This window comes from Zonotrichia albicollis, chromosome 19 (genome assembly GCF_047830755.1).
Source record: "Zonotrichia albicollis isolate bZonAlb1 chromosome 19, bZonAlb1.hap1, whole genome shotgun sequence".
Taxonomy (NCBI): domain Eukaryota; kingdom Metazoa; phylum Chordata; class Aves; order Passeriformes; family Passerellidae; genus Zonotrichia; species Zonotrichia albicollis.
The window spans coordinates 6907884-6928667 of record NC_133837.1 but is presented as its reverse complement, the minus strand read 5'-3'; the positions used below and the strand labels follow the sequence as shown (position 1 = coordinate 6928667).

The 20784-nt window shown below is 55.0% G+C and overlaps 4 protein-coding genes across 11 annotated transcripts; 1 reads left to right on the top strand and 3 right to left on the bottom strand.

Annotated features, from left to right (window-relative positions):
• Nucleotides 1–717: 717 nt before the first annotated feature.
• BLOC1S3 (biogenesis of lysosomal organelles complex 1 subunit 3) lies at nucleotides 718–2360 on the top strand. Its single transcript, XM_074554937.1, has 2 exons — nucleotides 718–833; nucleotides 1416–2360. Exon 2 carries the CDS (start codon nucleotides 1419–1421, stop codon nucleotides 1887–1889), a length of 471 nt encoding a protein of 156 aa, XP_074411038.1. The 5' UTR covers nucleotides 718–833; nucleotides 1416–1418; the 3' UTR covers nucleotides 1890–2360.
• A 248-nt stretch (nucleotides 2361–2608) lies between these two features.
• On the bottom strand, nucleotides 2609–5657 carry CCDC61 (coiled-coil domain containing 61). 5 transcript variants are annotated; one of them, XM_074554930.1, is made up of 14 exons: nucleotides 5544–5657; nucleotides 4852–5012; nucleotides 4690–4772; nucleotides 4448–4605; nucleotides 4252–4380; nucleotides 4080–4155; nucleotides 3916–3998; nucleotides 3716–3828; nucleotides 3545–3623; nucleotides 3375–3439; nucleotides 3214–3283; nucleotides 3054–3117; nucleotides 2898–2964; nucleotides 2609–2811 (listed from the first exon to the last, which is right to left on the bottom strand). In XM_074554930.1, the coding sequence occupies exons 2-14, from the start codon at nucleotides 4997–4999 to the stop codon at nucleotides 2714–2716; spliced, it is 1233 nt and encodes a 410-aa protein (XP_074411031.1). In that variant the 5' UTR covers nucleotides 5000–5012; nucleotides 5544–5657; the 3' UTR covers nucleotides 2609–2713. The 5 variants fall into 5 exon arrangements, with proteins under 5 accessions (XP_074411031.1, XP_074411030.1, XP_074411032.1 ...); XM_074554929.1 differs by having other exon boundaries at nucleotides 3054–3111; nucleotides 5510–5595; XM_074554931.1 differs by having other exon boundaries at nucleotides 5454–5566.
• Nucleotides 5658–6580: 923 nt separating this feature from the next.
• On the bottom strand, nucleotides 6581–11312 carry LOC106629918 (ADP-ribosylhydrolase ARH1-like). 4 transcript variants are annotated; one of them, XM_074554933.1, is made up of 7 exons: nucleotides 11223–11312; nucleotides 10328–10551; nucleotides 9385–9483; nucleotides 9201–9306; nucleotides 8259–8338; nucleotides 8000–8198; nucleotides 6581–7169 (listed from the first exon to the last, which is right to left on the bottom strand). In XM_074554933.1, exons 1-7 carry the CDS (start codon nucleotides 11231–11233, stop codon nucleotides 6794–6796), a joined length of 1095 nt encoding a protein of 364 aa, XP_074411034.1. In that variant the 5' UTR covers nucleotides 11234–11312; the 3' UTR covers nucleotides 6581–6793. The 4 variants fall into 4 exon arrangements, with proteins under 4 accessions (XP_074411034.1, XP_074411035.1, XP_074411036.1 ...); XM_074554934.1 differs by having other exon boundaries at nucleotides 8000–8183; XM_074554935.1 differs by lacking the exon at nucleotides 8000–8198 and having other exon boundaries at nucleotides 8259–8375.
• A 3125-nt stretch (nucleotides 11313–14437) lies between these two features.
• LOC141731257 (ubiquitin carboxyl-terminal hydrolase 42-like) lies at nucleotides 14438–18796 on the bottom strand. The gene is made up of 9 exons (XM_074555360.1): nucleotides 18613–18796; nucleotides 17854–17964; nucleotides 17676–17772; nucleotides 17464–17531; nucleotides 17247–17317; nucleotides 16296–16378; nucleotides 15506–15617; nucleotides 15117–15257; nucleotides 14438–14542 (listed from the first exon to the last, which is right to left on the bottom strand). Exons 1-9 carry the CDS (start codon nucleotides 18794–18796, stop codon nucleotides 14438–14440), a joined length of 972 nt encoding a protein of 323 aa, XP_074411461.1.
• Nucleotides 18797–20784: the final 1988 nt, after the last annotated feature.

Below are 20784 nucleotides of genomic sequence, written 5' to 3'. Positions count from 1 at the left end.
ATGTGTTTGTTTAATTCAGTCAGGGCTCTGGAAACATCTTTCCTGGAAAGTTGAAACATTAAAAAGAAAAAAAAGCACACACTAGAGATAGAAGACTTATATGAGTTCCAAGTGATTTGTTTCCAAATGAACTAGAATAAAGGTACAAGAAAAATAAAAAAGCAGGACTAGGAAAAAGTCAATTGAAAGAATTCGATAGCCCACTGTGTGTAAGACTGGAAAGATAAAATGCTGTCATGTCCATTAATATAATGAAAAAGTGTAAAGGAAAAATTTTAAAGTCAGAGTCATCTGGGAAAATACAGATATGCATTAACCCAAACACCCAAATCTTCAGAAGCACAGAAGCCTGAGTTTCAGAAACACCCGAGAAATGTGTTGTGCACTGCCACCTTCAGAGCACTGCTGGGAACGCCAGAGGAACAAGAGTATTTAAAATTGTTCTAGAGGGTGATGCCTTATGCAGGCTGGCCTAGAAAAGAGGCTGAGCAGAGTTAAAGAATAAAGCAGGGATTTATTAAAAGGATCTCCTCCATGGATCCACCTTGGGCAGCACAAGAGCCCAGCCAGGGCTGCACCCAAGATGAACCAAAATGGTCACAAAATGCACCGCCGGCCACGGGGTCTCTCAATTTTATAAGTTCTGCTCCATTAGTTTATTGGAGTTAATTATCCAGTTACAACTTTAGTTTATTTAGTACCATCCTCGTTGTTTTCTCTCTTTATTCCACCTTTGTGGAATTGTTTGTGTTCCCGGGCCTGCTGCAGCCGCCACTTCCGGGTGCGGTCACGTGGGCAGCGCGTCATGTGACCTGCGGCGCTGCGGGCAGGAGGTGGGAGCGGGACGGGGGGAGCGGGGTGGGGGTGTGGGATCGAGGGGACCCCGCTGTGGGGATGTGGGGTCACTGTGGGGGCGTGGGATCGAGGGGACCCCGGTGTGGAGATGTGGGGTCACTGTGGGGCCGTGGGACCCCGCTGTGGGGATGTGGGGTCATTACCGGGCTGTGGGATCCAGGGGACCCCGCTGTGGGGATGTGGGGTCACTGCCGGGGATGTGGGACCCCGCTGTGGAGATGTGGGGTCACTGTGGGGATGTGGGATCGATAGGACCCCGGTGTAGGGATGTGATAGATGGGATCGAGGGGGACCCCGCTATGGGGGAAGTGCGGTCACTGCCATGGGATCGAGGGGACCGTGCTGTGGGGAAGTGGGGTCACTGCCGGGCTCTGGGATCCAGGGGACCCCGGTGTGGCGTTGTGGGGTCACTGCCGGGGCTGCGGGGCCTCGGCATCGCCGGAGAGGCCGCGCGGGTTCGAGGGGTCTGAGCCCAGGGGATCGGGAGGGATCCGCAGGGCCAAGTCCGGGTCTCCCCATCCCCTCGATGCCACCCCCTGACGCACCCCTGTCCCCCTCAGGCCATGGCCGCCCCCCGCCCTCCCCGGGTGGTGCCGGGCGAAGCCTCCGAGAGCGACTCGGAGCCGGAGCTGCTGGTGGAGACGTCCGGGGAGCCCCCCGGGGCCGGGCTGAAGGTGCCGGGCGAAGCCTCCGAGACGGACGAGGAGGAGGAGCAGCAGAGGCCGAAGACGCCGCCGGTGCTGGCGGAGGAGCCGGCGGCCGTGTGGGGGGGCGGCCCCTCGCTGCTGCAGCAGCGGCTGTGGGAGGGCACGGGGCGGCTGCGGGGCGCGGTGGGCAGCGCGCTCCGGCACAGCTACGGCAGCGCCGCCCGCAGCCTGGGCGGGCTCGGGGGCGCCCTGGGCCGGGCGCAGGTGACCGCGGCTGCGGCAGCGCACTGCCTGCGCCTGGCCCGCCGCGACCTGCGGGCTGTGGCCGACACCATCGACATCGTCACTGCGTGTCACCTCCTGCCCGACATCCGCGGGCAGCTCTGACCGGCACGGCCGGGGCACCGCCTGCAGCATCCCCACTGAGCGGCACCAGCGGCGGCACCGACGCCTGGCAGATATCCACGGGCAGCTGCCAGCAGCACTGCTGTCCTCGGCATCGCCAGTGCCATAATGGGGTCATCACCAGCAGGACCATCAGTGCAGCATCCTGCCGAGGTTGAAGTTGTGATGACATCGAGTCATGTTTGCAGCACCTCACGCTGACCCTGAAGATCTCACCACGGTGGCATCATCACCAGTGTACCACGGTGACACCAAACAGTGGCTTTGGCACAGAGACTACCAGCCTGGTGCCCCAGGCCCTGCATGATCAGGTGACATCTTCACTGCTGGTCCCCTGGCCAGCTGCCGCCATCCCAGAACTGCAGCCTGGTGCTGGCTCATCACCATTGTCCCCAAATGCCACTGTTTTATGTGACATGGAACTGAATAAAGCCATGGTGGCATCAGAGCTATGCTGGGGAGCTTGGCCAGCACTGTGAGGACAGTAGTGTTGCAGGAGTGGGCACAGAGTAGGGTGACATGGGTGCTAGTGTCACATGGCAGTGGCCTTTGAGTTCACTAGTAGCCCAGGGGATGAGCTTGGTGGCCTGGGCTATATCCCACATGTCCCCAGCACTGGTACTGTCACCCTCTTGTGATGTCCCTGGTGCCCTCAGCCCCAACACTCTGTCCCTCCCAGGGGACACTGCCCTCACCCCATCCCAAGAAGGACACACTCTGGGGCCAAACAAGGGTTTATTCGGGGGCACACTTGTACCAGAACTCCAGAGGACACAGGGAGAGGAGGGTGTGTGTCCCTGGAGGGGTCACATGTGGGTGTTGAGGCTGTCCATGTACTCCTGCAGAGCCTGCAGTCGGGCATCGATCTCAGCCAGCTCAGCTGAGGGCTCCTTGGAACGGTTCTCTGGGGAGGCAGTGCAGGAAAAAAGGGTTAACAAAGGTCTGGGTTGGGGTGTCCCTCAAATATCTAAGGGCTCAGAAGGGCCTCACCTTTACCAGGGCGCTTGCCAGCAGTCCTGCACACTGGCAGCTTGTGGCTGGCAGCTGGGCGAGGCGCCTGGGGGAGAGGTTGGGGGTCACCAGTGACCTCCTGGTCACCCTGCTTTGGGATGGAGGGGTGGGAACCCCAAAGGGGCAGCTACTCACCATACAGGGGCTATTGCAGAGTGAGGCACTCAGGGGTCTCCGTGCATGGGTCACTCTCCTGTCCCTGCCCAAGGAGCGGGGTTAAAGGGTGCCAGAAGGGGTGCCCAAGCATCCTGCCCTGCCATCCATGCCCAAGCATGCTGCCCAACCTCAGCGTTACCTGCAGGGCACGGGCTCTGGGGCTTTGCTGGCAGGACTCCCTCCCTGGCGCCAGCTCCGGGAGCTTTCAGCTGCAGGGAAAAATGGGGATGGGGGAAGTTGAGGAAGGAGCCCCAGCACACAGTGGGTGCACCCCCAGCCCTGTTCCTGTTCCCCACTCACCAGACGAGCTGCGCCTGTGGCTCCTGGCCGGGCTGCTGCTGCCAGAGGCCACTCCACGCCGCTGGCTGCACCCAAGGGAGATGGTGGTGAGGGGGAACATGGGGCTAAAGGGGGAAGGAGACCCCCCAGGTACCAGGGAGGGATGTTGAGGAGCTGTCAGCACCGCTTACTTTCTGAGCTCAGCCTCCTTCTGCCGGCGCTGCCGGGCCCTGACAAAGGCAGTGGGGTCGAAGCGTGGTGGGCGGGAGCCTGGCAGGGGGAGGCAGAGGAGGGGTCAGGGTGAGGAGGGGGTGAGCTGTGTCCTGTCTCCACTCCTGGGTGTGTCCCCAAGTGTCCCACACCTGCAGGTGACAGGGCCTTGGGCGAGGGGTGGCCCCGGCTGCTCCTGTGGCTCTCCAGGGATGCAGAGCGTCGCTCCTGGGTGCGTGGGGCTGGGCTGGCAGATCGCTGGCGGCTGCCAAGAGGACCAGCACCATCAGGGGGGACAGGGGGACACCCCACGGTCATGAGGGTCCTCCTGCAGGGTTCACCCCAACCTCACCCTCTCCTGCAGGAGGCCAGTTCAGCTGTCAAGTTCTTCACCCGCAGCTGCAGCTTCTGCTCTGACGCCTTTGCCTGGGCAAGCTTTGAGGGGGAAAAAGAGGCTCACTGTGCATCTGGCAGGCCCTGTCCCTCCCCAGAGCAGCTCCCACCCTCTCCGCCCACCTCTGCAGCCAGCTGCCGGTACTCGCGCTGGTGCCGGCTCTCTGCTGCCCGCTTCTCCTCCAGTGCCTTCCACAGCCTGTGGGGAATGCCAGGGGGTGATCCGGGGATTCCCTCCTCACCCTGAGAGACAGGAACCCCCAAACCCTTCTGGGTGCCCTGGCCCCACACTCACGCATCCCGCAAGTGCTGGGTCTCCTCCAGGCGCCGCGCCTGGAGCTGCCCCAGCTGCTCCTGCAGCTCCCGCACCAGCGCCACGAGGTCCGGCCGGCCCGCGTAGGGCAGCGGCAGCGGGTAATGGATCCTGGAGGAGAGCACGAGGTGAGGCTGGAGTCACTCCCCCGTGACCCCTGCCTGGTGTCCCCTGTCACCTATCGAACTCCACAGAGTAGACCAGGATGAGGTAGCGCTTGCTGTTGAGGGGGGAAGAGGTGGAAGGGGAAGGCCGGGTGACTGCCCCCACTTTCCGGCTGTGCAGGGTCTCCAGGTCGGTGAAGGTGAGCAGCTCCAGGCTGACGGAGTCGCTGCTCTGCAGAAAGTTGGAAAAGCAGGAGGGCTCGGTGAGACACACACCCCACCCCAGGCACCCCCAAAACGCTGTGTGGGACCACACCTGTGTCAGTGCCGACTCCAGCATGCTGCAGAAAATGCCAAACTGCTTGAAATTCCCCGTTCTGCGGGTCAGGTCCTCGATGACTGCGAGGAGCAGAGGGTATTTCAGTCAGAGGCAGCCGCGGGAGATCCCTCATCCCCCCAGGCTTCCTCCAGCACTCACAGGCGGCATCGAACTCGCCCCTCCACAGGTCGCTGGTGCCGTGAGCCTCCACCTCCACCCGCAAGGTGCTGCGGGTCAGGGTCACCCGCACCGTGTGTGCCCCGGGCCGGAAAGCGCACTCGGCCTGCAGGTACCGCGGCTCCGCCATGGCGCCGGGGGCTCTGCGGGCACACAGGGGCACCCTTGGCACACGGGGCACCCCTGGCACACCCGGGCACCCCAGCAGCGCACAGGGGTACCCTTGGCACACGGTGCATCCCAGGCACACCCGGGCACCCCAGCAGCACACAGGGGTACCCTTGGCACACCATGGACCCCAGCAAAACACAGGGGAAAGGGGAGCCCGGCTGGAGGGCTCGGGACAGCTGAGCTGCGGTGGGGTCTGGGCTGGTGAGGGGAGAACGGGAGCAGAATTATGGGAACGGACGGGGTTAGAAGGGGAGCCCACAGCCCCACGAGCGGTGAGCTGATGGGACCTCGGAGCTTTTGTTGACTGGGGTTCGATGGGGGCGGGCGCAGCGCGAAGGGGTGGAGAGAACACAGCGGAACAAGGGGAGAGCTGTAGGTTTGGGCCTGCTGCCTGCGGGGCTGTTCGGGGGTACCGAGGGAGGGGAGCTGGGGGTTGCCGGGCCCGCGGTGCCGCTCAGCCCACAGGTACCGGGAGCAGCCGTGCCGCATCGGGGAAGCCTCACCGCCCGCCGGGATCCTCCGCGCCTGGCCGCGCCCCGCTCCGCCGCACCGCCCCACCTCATTGGCTGGCCGCGCCCCGCTCCGCCGCCTCATTGGCTGGTTTCACCGCTCTCCGCTGCTCATTGGCTGCAGGCGCTGCCCGTCATCGCAATGCCGTTAGCCGCTCCGCTGCCATTGGTTGTCAGGCGAAGCCCGCCTCCTGCTCCCGCTGCGGTATTGGTTAATGGAGCTGTCGCTCATTTTGGGGGCAGAGGTGGAGCCACGAGCCACGCCTTTCTGGGTAGGCCCCGCCCTTTCTCGTTCTCCCTGTGGGACCTGCCCGCCATTGATCATGGCCGCGCCCCGCTCTGACCGGGGATACGGAAGGGGGCGGGTCACTGGGCCTGGGGCAAGAGATCTGGGCTGGATATGGGGCAGCACAGAACCCGAGGCAGTGCAGGAGAGTACCGACAAGTTGTGGAGCAACTGAGCCTCGAACCTGATTTTATTAAGCAGTGAGAGACTGGGGGATGCCTCAGGAGGCCGCAGTACTCCACTAGAGGGCCCCAAAGTTTAGGAGGATCCCCCCGCAATTGCAACGTTTCGCTCTGAAATGGTTGGAAGGGGCAGCCCTAAGGCTCCAAATCCCCCCCCAGAACGTTGCAGCAGGCTGGCCCCTATAAAATGTTGGGGAGGAGAGTACATTTAGTATTCTTCAGCACACCCCAGAATTGCCCCTGGGACTTCCAGCTTTGTCTCTTGGCAAAGCAGAGGCTTCCTTCACTCACAAGAGTCCTTAGGAAAGTGATGTTGGCTTGTAGTTTAGGGGTATCCTCCAAGCTGAATACTGTGTTATGGTGACAGGACGGAATCCGGCTCTGGTCAAGGGTGGGTAATTTAGTGCGGTTCTGCTGGGTTAAAGTCATAGTTTATGTGCTGGTTTGTTGTTTTGAGAGGGTTCATATAGTTCCCACAGCCTCTCATTTAAATTCAGTCCGGGTGCAAGTCCTCCTGGGAGCAGGGGAAGTGATTCTCGACGGAAAGGGTTACAAATCCGGGAAAGGAGTACAAATACTGAGTATAATGGAAAGGGATACAAACACAGGGTAAAATAGTAACACTTAATAGCGGACACTAAAGGCAAGTCCTAGAACTCTAACATTCAATATTTAACAACAAACCAACACTTCCAATTAAGACCCTATCAACGTCATTAACACCAACTAGCAATTACTACTCTGAAAAAGCGCTCTCATCTCCAGGGTTTCATTTCTCACCGCCGTGCCCCCCAGGCCAGCGTGTGCAGCCTCCGGGCAGCCTCGCTGAGGCGCCCGCGGTACTCGAGGCGCTGGTGCAGCCCCGGGGGCACGGCTGCCAGCCCCCGCAGCAGCCCCCAGCAGCCCGCCGCGATGGTGCCCGTGGAATCGCTGTCCCCGCCGTGCAGCACCGCCCTGGCACACAGCTCTTGCCAGCTGTCCCCCGCTGCCAGCAGCGCCTCCAGCGCCACCATGGGCGCGTCGTGGCCGCTGCGGCCCGCCCAGCCGTCCAGCGCCCAGCGCAGGTACTCGGTGTCCCGCTCGGCTGGGGACGGCAGCGATGGCACCCGCGGAGGGCCACCGCCTGCCAGGAGCCCGCGGGACTCCAGGTACCTGCAGAGACATGGGGACATCCAGGTCACCGGGGGCACTGCTGTCACAGACAATGGGGTAACCAGTGAGGCTGGGCTGTGGCTCTCCAGCAGCCCCTGTGTAGTCATGATATTTTGTGAAAAATCCTTTCTTTGGGATTTTTTCACCTGAGAAGCCGAGAAACAGCTTTTCTCCTCAGAAACAAAATGTAAACAATGATTATCTGCTGCTGTGAAATGCAACAGGTGCATCTGTGATTGGTCTCATGTGGTTGTTTCTAATTAATGGCCAGTCACAGTCAGCTGTCCAGACTGTCTCGGTCAGTCGTAACCCTCTGTTATCTTCTTTTTCTATTCTTAGCTAGCCTTCTGATGAAATCCTTTCTTCTATTATTTTAGTATAGTTATAATATATATCATAAAATAATAAATCAAGCCTTCTGAGACATAGAGTCAATATTCTTATCTCTTCCCTCATTCTAAGACCCCTGCAAACACTGTCACACCCCTGTGACCCCAGATAGCTGCAGGGACATGGGACAATCAGGAAACCCGTGGGGTAGCAAGGCACTGGATACCAGCACCACCAAGAACACTAAATGCCCCAGGAACCCCAGGGACACAGAGGTCACTGTCCCGAAGGATGGCACTTCTGGGAGTGACATGAGGGACACTGGGTGCATCAGGGTCAGCAATGGCACCAGTGACACCCCTGTGATGCCCTGCTCATCAGATGCCCAGGACCGTCAGAGAGCCTGGCTGGCACCAGTGGCACTACTGGACTGAGTCACCTTTTCAGTATCCTCCCCAGCCCCTCCTTGTGCTCCCAGTGTCCTCACAGTGCCCCCTTACCGGTGCCACGCGTCCCCAAAGAACGGCCAGGCAGCAGCATTGTCCTCCACGGCCAGCCCGGTGCCCTGCACGTAGTCCCATGCCAGGGGCAGGACCCGCAGCAGCTCAGCCCCCCAGCGCTCTGGGGGCTCACCCCGAGCCCCCAGTGCCCCAAAGAGGGCCACAGCCAGTGCTCCAAGGTACCCTGTGGGGACAGGGCCTTCAGGGGGGTTCTGCTGTCCCCTCCTGCCCTCCCCTGCCCTGCCAGGCTGGCACTCACCAGTGGGGTGGTGGTGGGTCATGCGCCCGCTCTCGATGCTCACCCGGATCAGAGTCGGCAGTTCTGAGGCGTGTGGGTACCTGCACTGGCATCACAGCAGTCCCCACACCCCTGCTCCTGTATGTCCAGGAATGTCCCCATTCCCATTCCACCACTCTTGTCCCTGCTGTGCCCATTCTCCCAGCCCCATCGCTTCCATGTCCCACTCTTAGTGCTCTGTGACCTGTGTCCCCCTTCCCTACTGCTGTCCCCATGTTCTCCGTCCCCAGCCTCCCAGCTCCAGCACCACACGTCCCCAAGCCCTGGACCTTGTCCCCTCCAGCTCCACCAACCCCATATCCCCATTCCTCTCCCTCTGACATCCTCATGTCCCTCTTACCCTACTCCCATCCCTTCCTGTCCCCTTCCCTCCAGCTCTGACACCCCCATTTCCCCAGCCCCAAACATCCTCATGTCCCCACTCCCCCAGTTCTGACACCCCCTTATCCCCATCCCATGTCCCTCCCTGTGTGGCATCCCTGTATCCCCCTTCCACTCATTCTGACACTCCCACATCCCTGTCCCCACTCCCCCAGCTCTGACACCTCCTTAACCCCATCACGTGTCCCTCCCTATATCCCCCCTTCCACTCATTCTGACATCCCTGTTCCTGTCCTGTCCCCATTACCCCAGCTCTGACACCCCTTTATCCCCATCCTGTGTCTCTCCCTGTGTCTTCCATTCATTCTGACACGCCCACATCCTTGTCCCCACCCTGTCCCTCTGGCGTCCCCTTATCCCCCTCCCATATCCCTCCTCGTGTCCCCGCGTAGCATTCCTGTATCCCCCCCTTCCACTCATTCTGACACCCCCACATCCCCATCACTCCAGTTCTGACACCCATATCCCTGTCTCCCAGTGCCCCCAGTGTCCCCCAAGTGTCGCCAGTGTCCCCGTGCCCACCTGAGGCCGATGGCCAGGCTGCGCATGGCAGCCCCGCAGCCGGTGCCGCGGGGGTTGAAGGGGATGCGATAGCCCTGGGGCTCCCCCGGCCGCAGCTGGGAGGTGCCTGGGGAGGGGACACGGGGATGTGAGGCTCCCTGTGCCCCCCTGCCTCTCCCTGGCTACTCGGGCCCTCCCTGCTCACCTAGGATGCTGCTGGGTCCGGGCTTGCGTCCCTCCATGTCCCCCATGGCGACCACGTAGCGCTGAGCCAGCTCCTGCAGGAGGGGTTCCCCCTCCAGGCCTGTGCAGGGTGGGCGTGAGGAACCCAGCCAGGTTACCCAGGGAGAGGCCCCATGAACCCCCCAAAAATTAAGGGGGGGAATAACATCCTCATTGCACCACTCCCAGAAATGTGGGGAAGGGAACACTGCCCCACAGAGCCTCCAAAACTGGAGGGGAAGCACGATGGGTTTAGTGGAGAAATGGGGAATATCCCTGAGCACTGCAGACTGAGTGAGAAAGGGGGACCCTGCTGGGTTCCCAAAGGAGACCCCTAAGACCCCTGTGAACACCGTGACGACACCCCTGTGACCCCAGATAGCTGCAGGGACACTGGGGACAATCAGGAAACCTGGGGGGTGTCAAGGCACTGGATGCCTTCTTAGTACCACCAAGAACACTAAATGCCCCAGGAACACAGAGGTCACTGTCCCCAAGAATGGCACCTCTGGCAGTGGGAGGGGGAAATGTCCCCATCTCCAGCACCCAGTATGGGATGAAGGGGCACATAAATGAGGAAAAACACAGACACACTCACAGTCCCCATGCCACCCCCACCCAGAGGAAGCAAGGACACACGTCCCCCCAAGCCCCCTCAGAATCCCTAAAAGGTGGGGAAAGTGTGATCAAGATGCCTCAAAGCCCCCTCCAGAGCTGGACAATCCCATCAATCCTCCAGTTGAGTCAGGGATGCCATGGGGACCTCCCAGGCTGTAAGGGGACACCCAGACACCAACCCAAGGAACACAACAGGCACCCCCCACCCCTTAGGGGACAAACAAGGACACTCCCTCCAGTGCCAGCCTGGGGCACAACGGGGACCCCACCCGCCGGGACCCCTCCCTTTGGGTCATGGTGTCCCCCACCTGTGGCCAGCCCCTCGGCGGTGGCGAGGTGCAGCACGGTGTCATCGCTGACGGGCCACTCAGGGGGCTCCAGGCTGATGGCTGCCAGCCCCCCCAGCTCAGCCAGCTCGCCGTGGATCTGGGGGCCCGAGGTGCAGTACTCCCAGCGGGCACCCCGATAGCCCAGTGCGTCCCCCACCCCGCTCAGCACCATGGCTGCCTCGTAGGCCTCCACAGAGGGCACCCTGGGGGAACACAGGGCTCAGGGGGTGCTGGGGAACCCTGGGGGAACGGAGGGCTTAGGGGGTGCCATGGGGAACCCTGGGGGAACAGAGGGCTCAGGGGGTGCTGGGGGAACCTGGGGGAACACAGGGCTCAGGGGGTGCTGGGGAACCCTCTCTGAACAGAGGGCTCAGGGGGTGCTGGGGAACCCTGGGGGAACAGAGGGCTCAGGGGGTGCTGGGGGAACCTGGGGGAACAGGGGGCTCAGGGGTGCCAGGATGTTCAGGGGGAACCCAGGGGAACAGAGGGCTCAAGGAGGGCTCAGGGGAACCCTCTCTGAACAGAGGACTCAGGGAGTGTTCAGGGGGTGCCAGGGTGAACCCTGGGAGAACAGAGGGCTCAGGGGGTGCCAGGATGTTCAGGGGGTGCCAGGGGTTTCAGGGGGAACCCTGGGGGAACAAAGGGTTCAGGGGGTTTCAGGCAGGGTGTTCAGGGTGAGCCCTCTCTGAACAGAGGGCTCAGGGAGTTCAGGGGGATCTCTCTCTGATCAGAGGATTCAGGGTGAGTCCTCTCTGATCAGGGGGTTCATGGGTGAGCTCTCTCTAATCAGAGGGCTCAGGGGGTTCAGGGGGAGCCCTCTCTGGGCTCAGGGGTGCCAGCAGCAGGGGAAGCCCAGGGATCCCGGTGCACTCACGGCTCCTCCATGGTGCAGCAGCTGGGAATGCCTGTCAGGGTCAGGGCACGGGGCCAAGGCTGGCCAGGGGCCCTTAAGGGGACCAGAACACCCTGGGGATGTGGGGTACAGGGCTGATATCCCCAAAACAAGAGGGAGAAAGCAGGGAGGGACTCCAGGGACAGAGGGAAAGAGAGGCTCCAGGGGCCTCAAATCTCTTTTTAGGTTCAAAGCTTTAAACTGTGGTAACAAAGCATCCTCTGAGGGCACAAAACCTAACTTCAGGGTCCAAAGTGTTTTCAAAGTTTAATTTTTAGGACCCCAAGCCCTCTTTTTAAGATCAAAACCTTCTTTTGGAGGGTCCAAATTCCTCTTTTACCACTCAAAGGTTCCACTGGACTGCCTGAAGCCCTCTAGTCAGCACCAAAGCTTCACTTCTTGGGGCAAGGGAGGTTCACCTCCATTGCAGGGCCCACAAGGTCATTTGTAGCATCTCCCCTATTAATTGTTTTCATGCCCAAAGCCTCCATTTTGGGGCCAAAATCTTAATTTTTGGGCTCCCAACTTCTCTTATATCAGCAGTTGCTTTTTTTAGGACACAGAGTTTCATGTTTTGGATCCAAACCCTCATTAATTGGACAGAAATCCTGCCTAGGCTACAAACCCACATTGGAATGGTTCTAAACCCCATGTTTCCTTCTGAAGCTCTTAGTTCTGGCTTCCTAATCAGGCTCCTTTTAGGCTACAAAGTCTCATTTTGAGCATCCAAAGAATGTTTCAGCTCACAACTTCTCTTTTTGTGAGTTCCAAGCAGGGTTTTTCCTCTGCAAAGCCTTCTTTTCAGGCAATTTGGCTTTTTTCCCAGTTAAGAAAAACCATACCAAACAAAAAAAAAAAAAAACCGAACAACCAAACCTGTGATGGTGTTCACAGGGGTGTGAGGATGAGGGAAGAGACAAGAATGTTGACTCCATGTTTCAGGAGGCTTGATTTATTATTTTCAATTTATTATTTTCAAAGGACCTTTTCAGCCACCATTGCCACATCCAGCCCATGTCCCTTCCAGTGACTTAAACTCCATATTTAAAATTGCTAGATGGGCACATGCAAGCACACAGCTCCCACAATTCCATCACACAACCATCACGCTGTGGATATTTCCAGCAGCTGCCTCAAAAGCTGAGAAGGAAACACCCTGTAAATTATTCACCCAATGTCACAGCCCACCAGTCAGAGGCATGATGTTCACTGGAAATTGTCATCAGGCTCAACAAAGGCACTGGATGATGTTTCAGGGAATTCTTTATGTTTTATTCTTGCCATAACTCTGGCAACCAGCCAAATATTTAGGCCCAAAAGATGTTGGCTAAAAACCCTTGAATTCTACATTAGGCTTTCACGAGTGGTGGCTGACAAGCCCTTAATTTTGTATAGTATTACTTTTCAATAATTTCTCAGCTCCCACCACAAGCTCCTCAAAAGGACTGGCTAACAAGCCACAAAACACTTCCACAAGCTCCCACAACAAATTTTAGTGTGGAGCATGGGGCAGAATCATTGCCATGTTTTGCCCAGACAAAGCAAAGGAGGAGACAATAAACACAGAAAAGGGAGAGAGAGAACAAAGCTCATCACTAGTCCATAGATCCCATGTTGGTTCTGCTGTGGATAGTCTGGAGCAGGGATTGCAAGACAAAAAAAGCCAGAGAGAAAGAGGAAAAAGAGCCAGGGGGTCCAATTGGCTTCCCTTTATAGTGAACTTGGTGCCTATCTCTGACACAGCCTAAATTGTGCTGTTCTCTTCATGAATGCACAGCCAGCTCTTCTGGCCCTCTTGCGGAATTTGCCTCAATCTTCTCCAATGACCTTTCCTATTGCAATAATGAATGCTTGAGACAAAGCATGCTTAGATCTGGTCCTCCACAGCCCAACAAGGGGTTTTAATTCTGGCTTTGGCTCTTCTGCCTGTTGGTTCCAAACAGGTGGGGCTTTGTTCATTTCAGATGCTGTGCTGCTGCAGCATCCAGGCTGTGCTTGTCTCACATGCACCTCTGGGATGCTCAGCCCTCCACACTGACAGGTAGGAGTTTGTGATCTCCACAACCTGGCTCCAGAGGCTGTACTCCTGCCATGAGCACCTGCCCAGCTCCCTCTCTACAGGCAAGGCTTGCACCCAAGCAAGGCTTGGTGCAGGCACCTCCTGGCAGATCCTGTCAGAGAGCCCTTGCGCTGTGGCACTCCTGGGAGCAAGGTCCAGGCCTAAAGGACTGCTTCTCTTCCTCCTCCTTCCTGTTAAATTGGCACAGCTGGTGCTGCTCACGATCCAGCTGCAGAGATCACAGCCCCACTGTGGGGATCTGCTCCTGGCTCTCTCCCTGGCATGGCTCCTCTGACTGTGCATCACCTTAATCCTGCCAGGCACAGCCTGGGGTGCTGCAGAACCTCCCTGACCCACCATGGAATGGGCATTGGGGGGTGCTGGTGAGGAAGGTGGTGTTTCTCTCATTTTCACATCCGAGCACCTGGAGGAAAGAAAGAGTTATCTCTGCTTCAGGCATTCCTTGTTCCTCTGGGATTCAGGCATTTTCTTGGAGCCACAAAGAGAAGATTTCACCAAGGTCACCAGTGGTGAGTTTAATTAAAGTCTTCCCACCATGTCTGCCACTGTCAGAGCAAGTCCTAATCTTTTTATCCCCTATGGCCTCCACTCCACAGAATCCTAGAATTTGGATGAAAGAAATCTCATTCCAACCCCCCTGCCATGGGCAGGCACACTTTACACTGTCCCAGGTTGCTCCAAGCTCTGTCCAGCCTGGCCTTGGGCACTTCCAGGGATCCAGGGGCAGCCACAGCTGCTCTGGACATCCTATGCCAGGGTCTCAGCAGCCTCACAGGGAAGAACTTCTGCCTAATATCTAAAACTTCCCTCTTTCACTTTAAAATATTTTCCCCTTGCCCTATCACTACACTTCCTGACAAGGAGTCTCTCCCTATCTTTCCTAGGGGCTCCCTTTAAGTCGTCTTCTTTACAGAACCATCTTCAAAGAGCAGACAAGAGGCACTTTGCACAGGGAATCCAGCAGGGAAAGGAGAACTGGAATGGGATAGCAGAGAAATGACAGCATTGAAGGATGCAGGAAGGAATTGTCCCCTGTGGCAGAAACCCTCAGGAGGATGAGGAGACAAGGAGCTAATTTAGGATAAGGAAATGTTTTCTGACCACAGGATACTGGTTCTTACCTAGCATAAAACAGCAAGTAGGCTTGCTGCCCTAGAACTGTGTGGATGTCACAATTATCCACAGACTCATCATCCATCTTGTACCACAGCCCATTGCTGGCCTGCAAGGAAAGGCACCCAGCTCTGGAGAGAACTGCAGGGTTTGTCTGTGTCAGAAATGACACAGATAAAAGGACATACAGATAACAGTGACATACTGCATGCTTTTTCAGAAGGCTAATAGCAATTTTATTAGAAACCCATTCCTTTTTAAACTCTAGTTCACTACAGGAGGACCTGATTGGTGCTTTAATGAAAGCAATGTCACCATTGGCTGATTAAGAAACCACCCTTTTGGTAAACAACCTTATGAGGAAAACAGAACAAACAACATTATTACAAACAGCACCTGTGGATTGTTTCCATTTAATTATCATTATTTGTCTCCAGCTTCCTAAAGCCTCCCAGACCAACTCATGGGAAAGCTTATCTAGCTTTTTCTCTCTGACCAGACTGTCACACCCACACCTCTGCAGCACCAAAGACAGAAAACTGCCAAACCAGGAGCACACAAAACCAAATCCAGCCCCAAAGGAGACCTTCTCCCCCCAAACCTTGGCTGCCAGTAACTCTGCTGGGGAAGTTTGTTTTTCCCAACACACGTTTGTCCCTGTCAGGAGGGAAGTTGCCCTTTACCTTTGCATAGCACAAGAAGTGTCCTTCAAGGCAGGTGTCCCCACTGTGAACCACGATGGCATAAAGGGAGCAGAGGAGGGGCTCTCCAGCTGTGTCTGACATGTATGGCCGAAGATCCAAATATTCAGGATACTCCACGAACTGCAGAGAGACCAAGAGGGCTCAGAAATGATCCTCAGCTACCACAGTAAATATCCTTCAGCATGTAATGGCAGCAAACTGCTCTGTCTGAGTGCTTTGGCTGAGAACAGAGTCCAACCTCGTCTTTTCATGGGAATTCTCCTCTCCCAGAAAGGAGCACAAAAATCCCAAAGTGAACATCTTGTGGCAGAGCTCTGGGGAACCTTCTGCTTTGTAAAGAGAAAGTTGCCCTCCACTTGCATGCACACCTTGCTGATCTTTGTGCCAGTCCACTGGTCAGCCCTTTCCAGGCACAGCGTGAGCACTCGGGGTGCACGATGGACTGTGACCTTCTTGGAGGCAGCAGCTTTCTTCTTACACCTTGAAACCAAGCACAAACCAAGCTGATCCTCTCCAATATCATCCTAATCATTAAGAAGCTATGAACCAGCATTAGCCTTTTAAGCTAAAGAAAGAGGGACTCCCCCCTCCTTAATGATATGCCTCAACTAAACCCCAACCCCTGATTTTTTATCATGCTCACTTCATGACTCACTTTCTCTTTAATCATCCAACCCAAACTCCTGTCATTGGTATCAATAAATCCCCCCTCTAGCAAACCACCCATCGTTCCAAGCACTACCCCTTGAACCTGACCATGAATTTATGCTTCTTTGACCAATTTCCAAGCCCATCCTTCTTAGGAATCCCACTAATCCTCATCTCAATAACATTCCCAGCCCTCCTATTACCATCCCTGGATAACCAATTAATTACTAACTGACTCTCAACCCTCCAACTATGGTTTATTAACCTAGTTACAAAACAACTAATAATACCTCCAGACAAAAAAGCTAGACATGCACCCCATCTTGCCCCCAAGAAGGCCAGGCAGCCTTTCCCCTGTCTCACACATCCTTATGCTATTTTAAGGTTATTCAGAGGCACATTAAAAAAGTCTTGTTATTGTGCATTAAACGTCCTTAAGAAGATGAGTTCAGTGCCATGCAGCCCCTCACGCAGGATCTGGTGTTTTTGTGCCGTGTGGAATCATCTTACTTGCTGCACCTGAAGCACTCAGTCTGATCCAGCTGCTTGGGTGTCACACAGTCCTCCAGAACTGTGGTGAGGGACGAGGCTGCCTGGAGGAGGGAGAGAGGAGCTGCAGGAAATTCTCTCACCCAAACACTTCCCAGGACAAGAAAACCCAGGCAGATGATGCTGAGGAGAGGCAGCACTACCCCAGGAGGAGGGAGTGATGCTGAACATTTCCCTTATGTCCCAGGGGCTCCCAGAGTCATCAAGGGCTACCAAAGGCATGCAGGGGTGTGACAGTGTTCACAGGGGTCTGAGAATGAGGGAAGAGACAAGGATCTGACTCCATGTTTCAGAAGGCTGATTTATTATTTTATGATATATATTATATTAAAACTATACTAAAGGAATAGAAGAGAGGATTTCAGTAGAAGGCTAGCTAAGAATAGAAAGAGTGAATAACAAAAACTTCTGTCTCAGAGAGTCCGAGCCAGCTGACTGTGATTGGTCATTAATTAGAAACAACCACATGAGACCAATCACAGATGCACCTGTTGCATTACACAGCAGCAGATAATCAATGTTTACATTTTGTTGCTGAGGCCTCTCAGCTTCTCAGGAGGAAAAATCCTAAGGAAAGGATTTTCCATAAAAGATGTCTGTGACACAGACAGTGAAAACTGATCCTGTGTATGAGCCTGGGAGCCAGGTGGGTGTTGAGGGAGGGCAAAGGAAGGAGTAGGAGAATAAGCCAAGACTGCAGAGGGGTTAATGATTGCTATTCCAGCCCAAAGCAACACTATGGGGAGAGCAGTGCCATGGCCTCTGCAGGACAATGAGGACTCTGTGCTTTCCCCTTCCCACTCACCACCAACTCCCTTGTGCTCACAGTATAGGTTTTTAAGACAAATGCTTTGGTTCTGGAAAGCTACAGGGCCCTTGGGATGTCTTGAAGCTCAGCTGCAAACCTCTTACTCTGATATCCAAAGAGACATCCAGGAAGGCCTTGTAGGAATCAACAACTGCTTGGCAGCTCAAGCACGTGACTGGAAGGAAAATCAAAATGCTGAGTCAAGTTAATTGACTGTGCTTGTGGGGTTTCCTACACCAGCCATCACAGCACCAGCTGCTTGTCAAAGGTGGACAGAAGGGCACAGACAAGCCAAGTAAAGAAGCAGTTATGGAAACCTACCTCTAGATTTCATGAAGCCCCCAAATATTTGGTGGACGATGGTAGTTTCTTCTGAAGAGACGTCCAAGCTGGAAATAAATGGCAAGGCAGAGAGTCACCTCTTCGGAGGGTTTAGCACTGGAAGGTCTGGACATCAGTTTTCCTTGATGGGAGCACATCAAGGAGCCCAGTGGGGTTGGGAAAATTAAAGCTTGCAATTTGCTGGTGCTTACTGGCAGCTCAGACAAGCTCTGTGCATGGCATCGAGCGTGCAGCGCAAGAACTCGTAAGCGTTCTCCTGCCTGCCATACTCAAACTCCTCCCCTATGACTGAGAAAGAATTTAGTAGCTCTCCCCTAGAAGGAGGGAAGACAATGAAGAAAACCTCTGGGAGTGCCTGAAACAACTTACATTTGAGGTCCCTGAGGACAGCTCCAGGCAGGATGGCGGTGGCTGAGGAGCACAGGACCTTCCTGACGTGTGATTCCATGGTGCACATCATGCAGAAGCCTTGCTGCTGGCCTGAGCAGGGGAGGGAGCAGGGATAGAAGCTTCCTAATGGAGATCTTGAAGTTCTAAGAACAGTCTCCACTTCTTTACTCACCAACTGCCAGTGTCCCAACAAACCCAGGACATTTGAGGGCACAGGAAACATTCCTCACAGGGAAATGTTTCTGTGCAGAAATGTTCTGTGCAATAAGCCAAGAGAGTTCAGCTTGCAGGGGTAGAAACTTGGGGCTAGAAAGAGGTGCACCTTGATAGGACAAGCATCTTTAGCTGGTGGTGAAAGAACATGAGCTCATGGGGCCGACAAAGAAGGGCTGCTGTTCTCCTAAACCTGATTCCAGGTTCTGGGACTCCTTGGGATGTGCCCAAGAGATTTACAAGGAGACGTTCCTAAAAGCACTCACAGAAATGTTTCTGTGCAGAAATGTTCCCTGCAATAAGCCAAGAGAGTTCAATTTGTAGAAACTTGGGGCTAGAAAGAGGTGTTTTGCTGAAGGTGAGTGCACCTTGATAGGACAAGCCTCTTTTAGCTGGTGCTCAAAGGACATGAGCTCAGGGGGCTGACAAAAAGGGATGCTGTTCTCCTAAACCTGATTCCAGGTTCTGGGACTCCTTGGGATGTGCCCAAGAGATTTACAAGGAGATGTTCCTAAAAGCACTCACAGGACTGGCTGTGCTGGTAGGAGAGCAGGTAGTTGGCCAGAGGGGGTGTGTAAGTCAGGCACTGCAGGATGACATTGATGTAGCACGTGTTGCCCAGGTTGAACAGTCCTGCTCCAGGTCTCTGTCTTTGCTGCCAGTCCATGGAAATCTTCTCTGGGGGAAAAATCCTTTGTGGCAGAGCCATTTCTTCGGCAATGTCTGCAGGGAAATGATGTTTGAAAAGAGGTGAGACAATTTTTAAGTTGCTCCTTAGAACCATATTCAAATGTTGAGTTGCCTTCTGGAGCACCAAGGACACCAACTCAAACATGGGGAAAATGTAAAACCCTGCTGACATCTACTGGCAGGGAAGCAGTTTTGCAAAACTCTCTGTTCCCCTGTGTACTCTGCCAAAAATCCAACAAACCCACTCTGATTTCTGGGCCTTCCTTTCCCTTTGGAATCTTGTATTTCCAGGACTCACAGGAGCTGTTCCACTTTGCAGTCATCACTCCTCTCAGGAACAGAGGGGAAACCTTTGGATGACAAAGCTCCAGAAAGATCTCCTCCAAAAAGATCAGCTCAGCACCAATCCCATCACTTGAAGGGAAAGGGAATAATTGTAGCTCAACAAACTTATTTAGAAACCCCAAACGTGACCCACAAAGCACCTTCAGCTATCAAAAAAAGTTTTGGTGGTGCTTGTGGCTGTTGTCAAGGATGAAGATTGCTTGGAAAAAGGCAGGCCCACAGTGGAAGGAGCCTAGATATCCTGAAGGCCAGCTCAGCCCAGCCAGCTTTCAGTGGCTCTCTCCTCAGGATGCCAAACTCTGGGCAGGTGAGATCACAATTGTTGGGCCAGGGCCATATCTCTGCCTCTTTGTGACATGAGGCCACATGGGGCCATGTCCCTTTGAGGCCACAGAACGCCCTGGTTTCACAGCCCAGGCACTTCTCACAGCTGGGAGTCCCTGGAGCAGGTGCTGTGGGCAAAGGGCTGTTTGTCTGTCAGCAGAGCTCTGTCAGAACTCAGTGCATCCCTCTGGGTGTCCAGGGTTGCTGAGGACCCCTCCAGGGGGCTCAGAGATCCTGGCACACAGCCCAGAGCACCTGGGGATTTGATTTTGACCCCTGGAGCAAGTTACCAGCTTTGTATGAGGATGTGAAAGTCACACTGGTTTGAATGGTGTAATAACAAAATGATCACAGGGCGAAAATGTAGATTTTAGGATTTTTGGTATAGGGCTTTTGGGGACAAGATGGAGGAATCAGGGCATGTCCAGCCTTTCCTCTTCTTCTTCTTGTTCTCCATTTTCTGCAGTGATGTTGGCACTTTGGGATTGGTTTAGAGTAGAAGCTCACTGTCTAACATAGGTGATGGGTATTGGGAATTAAGTGTTAATATGTTATACGTAGTTTGTAGTATAAAAGGACAACACAGAGTGCCTGTGGCTGCCCTGCTGAGCAGATCTCGGCTGGGCAGAAAGAAAATTTTATAGATAAGAATTAATAAACAACCTCAAGACCGAAAAGTGAAGAGTCCAGACTCGTTCTTCAGTTGTGTGGGCTGAAACAGAGACATCCTGCACATCTCGGGGCTGCAATTATCAACAGCAACCCGAGAAGCTCCTGCCTCTTCCAGGAGCTCCAGCAGGAGAGGACTCAGTTTGCTGAGAGCTTTAAATGAGCCTGGTCATGGTTCAGGCTGGCACACTTGGAGTGCTGGGAGTTTCTGTTCCACCCTTCCCAGCTTCTTCCAGGTTTTTAACCCCCTAAAAATCCCTTTTTGGAGGAAAAGCCTTCAGTTGTGGCAGTGAAACATCCTTTGAGGGCACAAACCTAACTTCAAGGCTGTCACTATAGGACACAAAACAACACAAGTGCACAGACTGCTGCTCTCAAGGTGAATAAAGGGAAGTTTATTTTCTGACTCCAACATTTGTAGATTTTTAAAAGTGACAGTCGATTGGAGGGTGACAGTGCCACCCCTCCAATGACACTGGACAAACCAACAGTCCATCAAATTTCTCCTCCTCCATAAAGGAATGCAAAACAATGAGTTATTTACAGAAAGTGTGTGAGAAAGTTTGTTACAAGAATGTCAACATCAGAAGGTTAGAAAATCTTAAAAAATCAGGGTGACACAAGGCCCTCACTTTCATTTCCAAAAGCCTGTTTTTCATTCTCACAGAC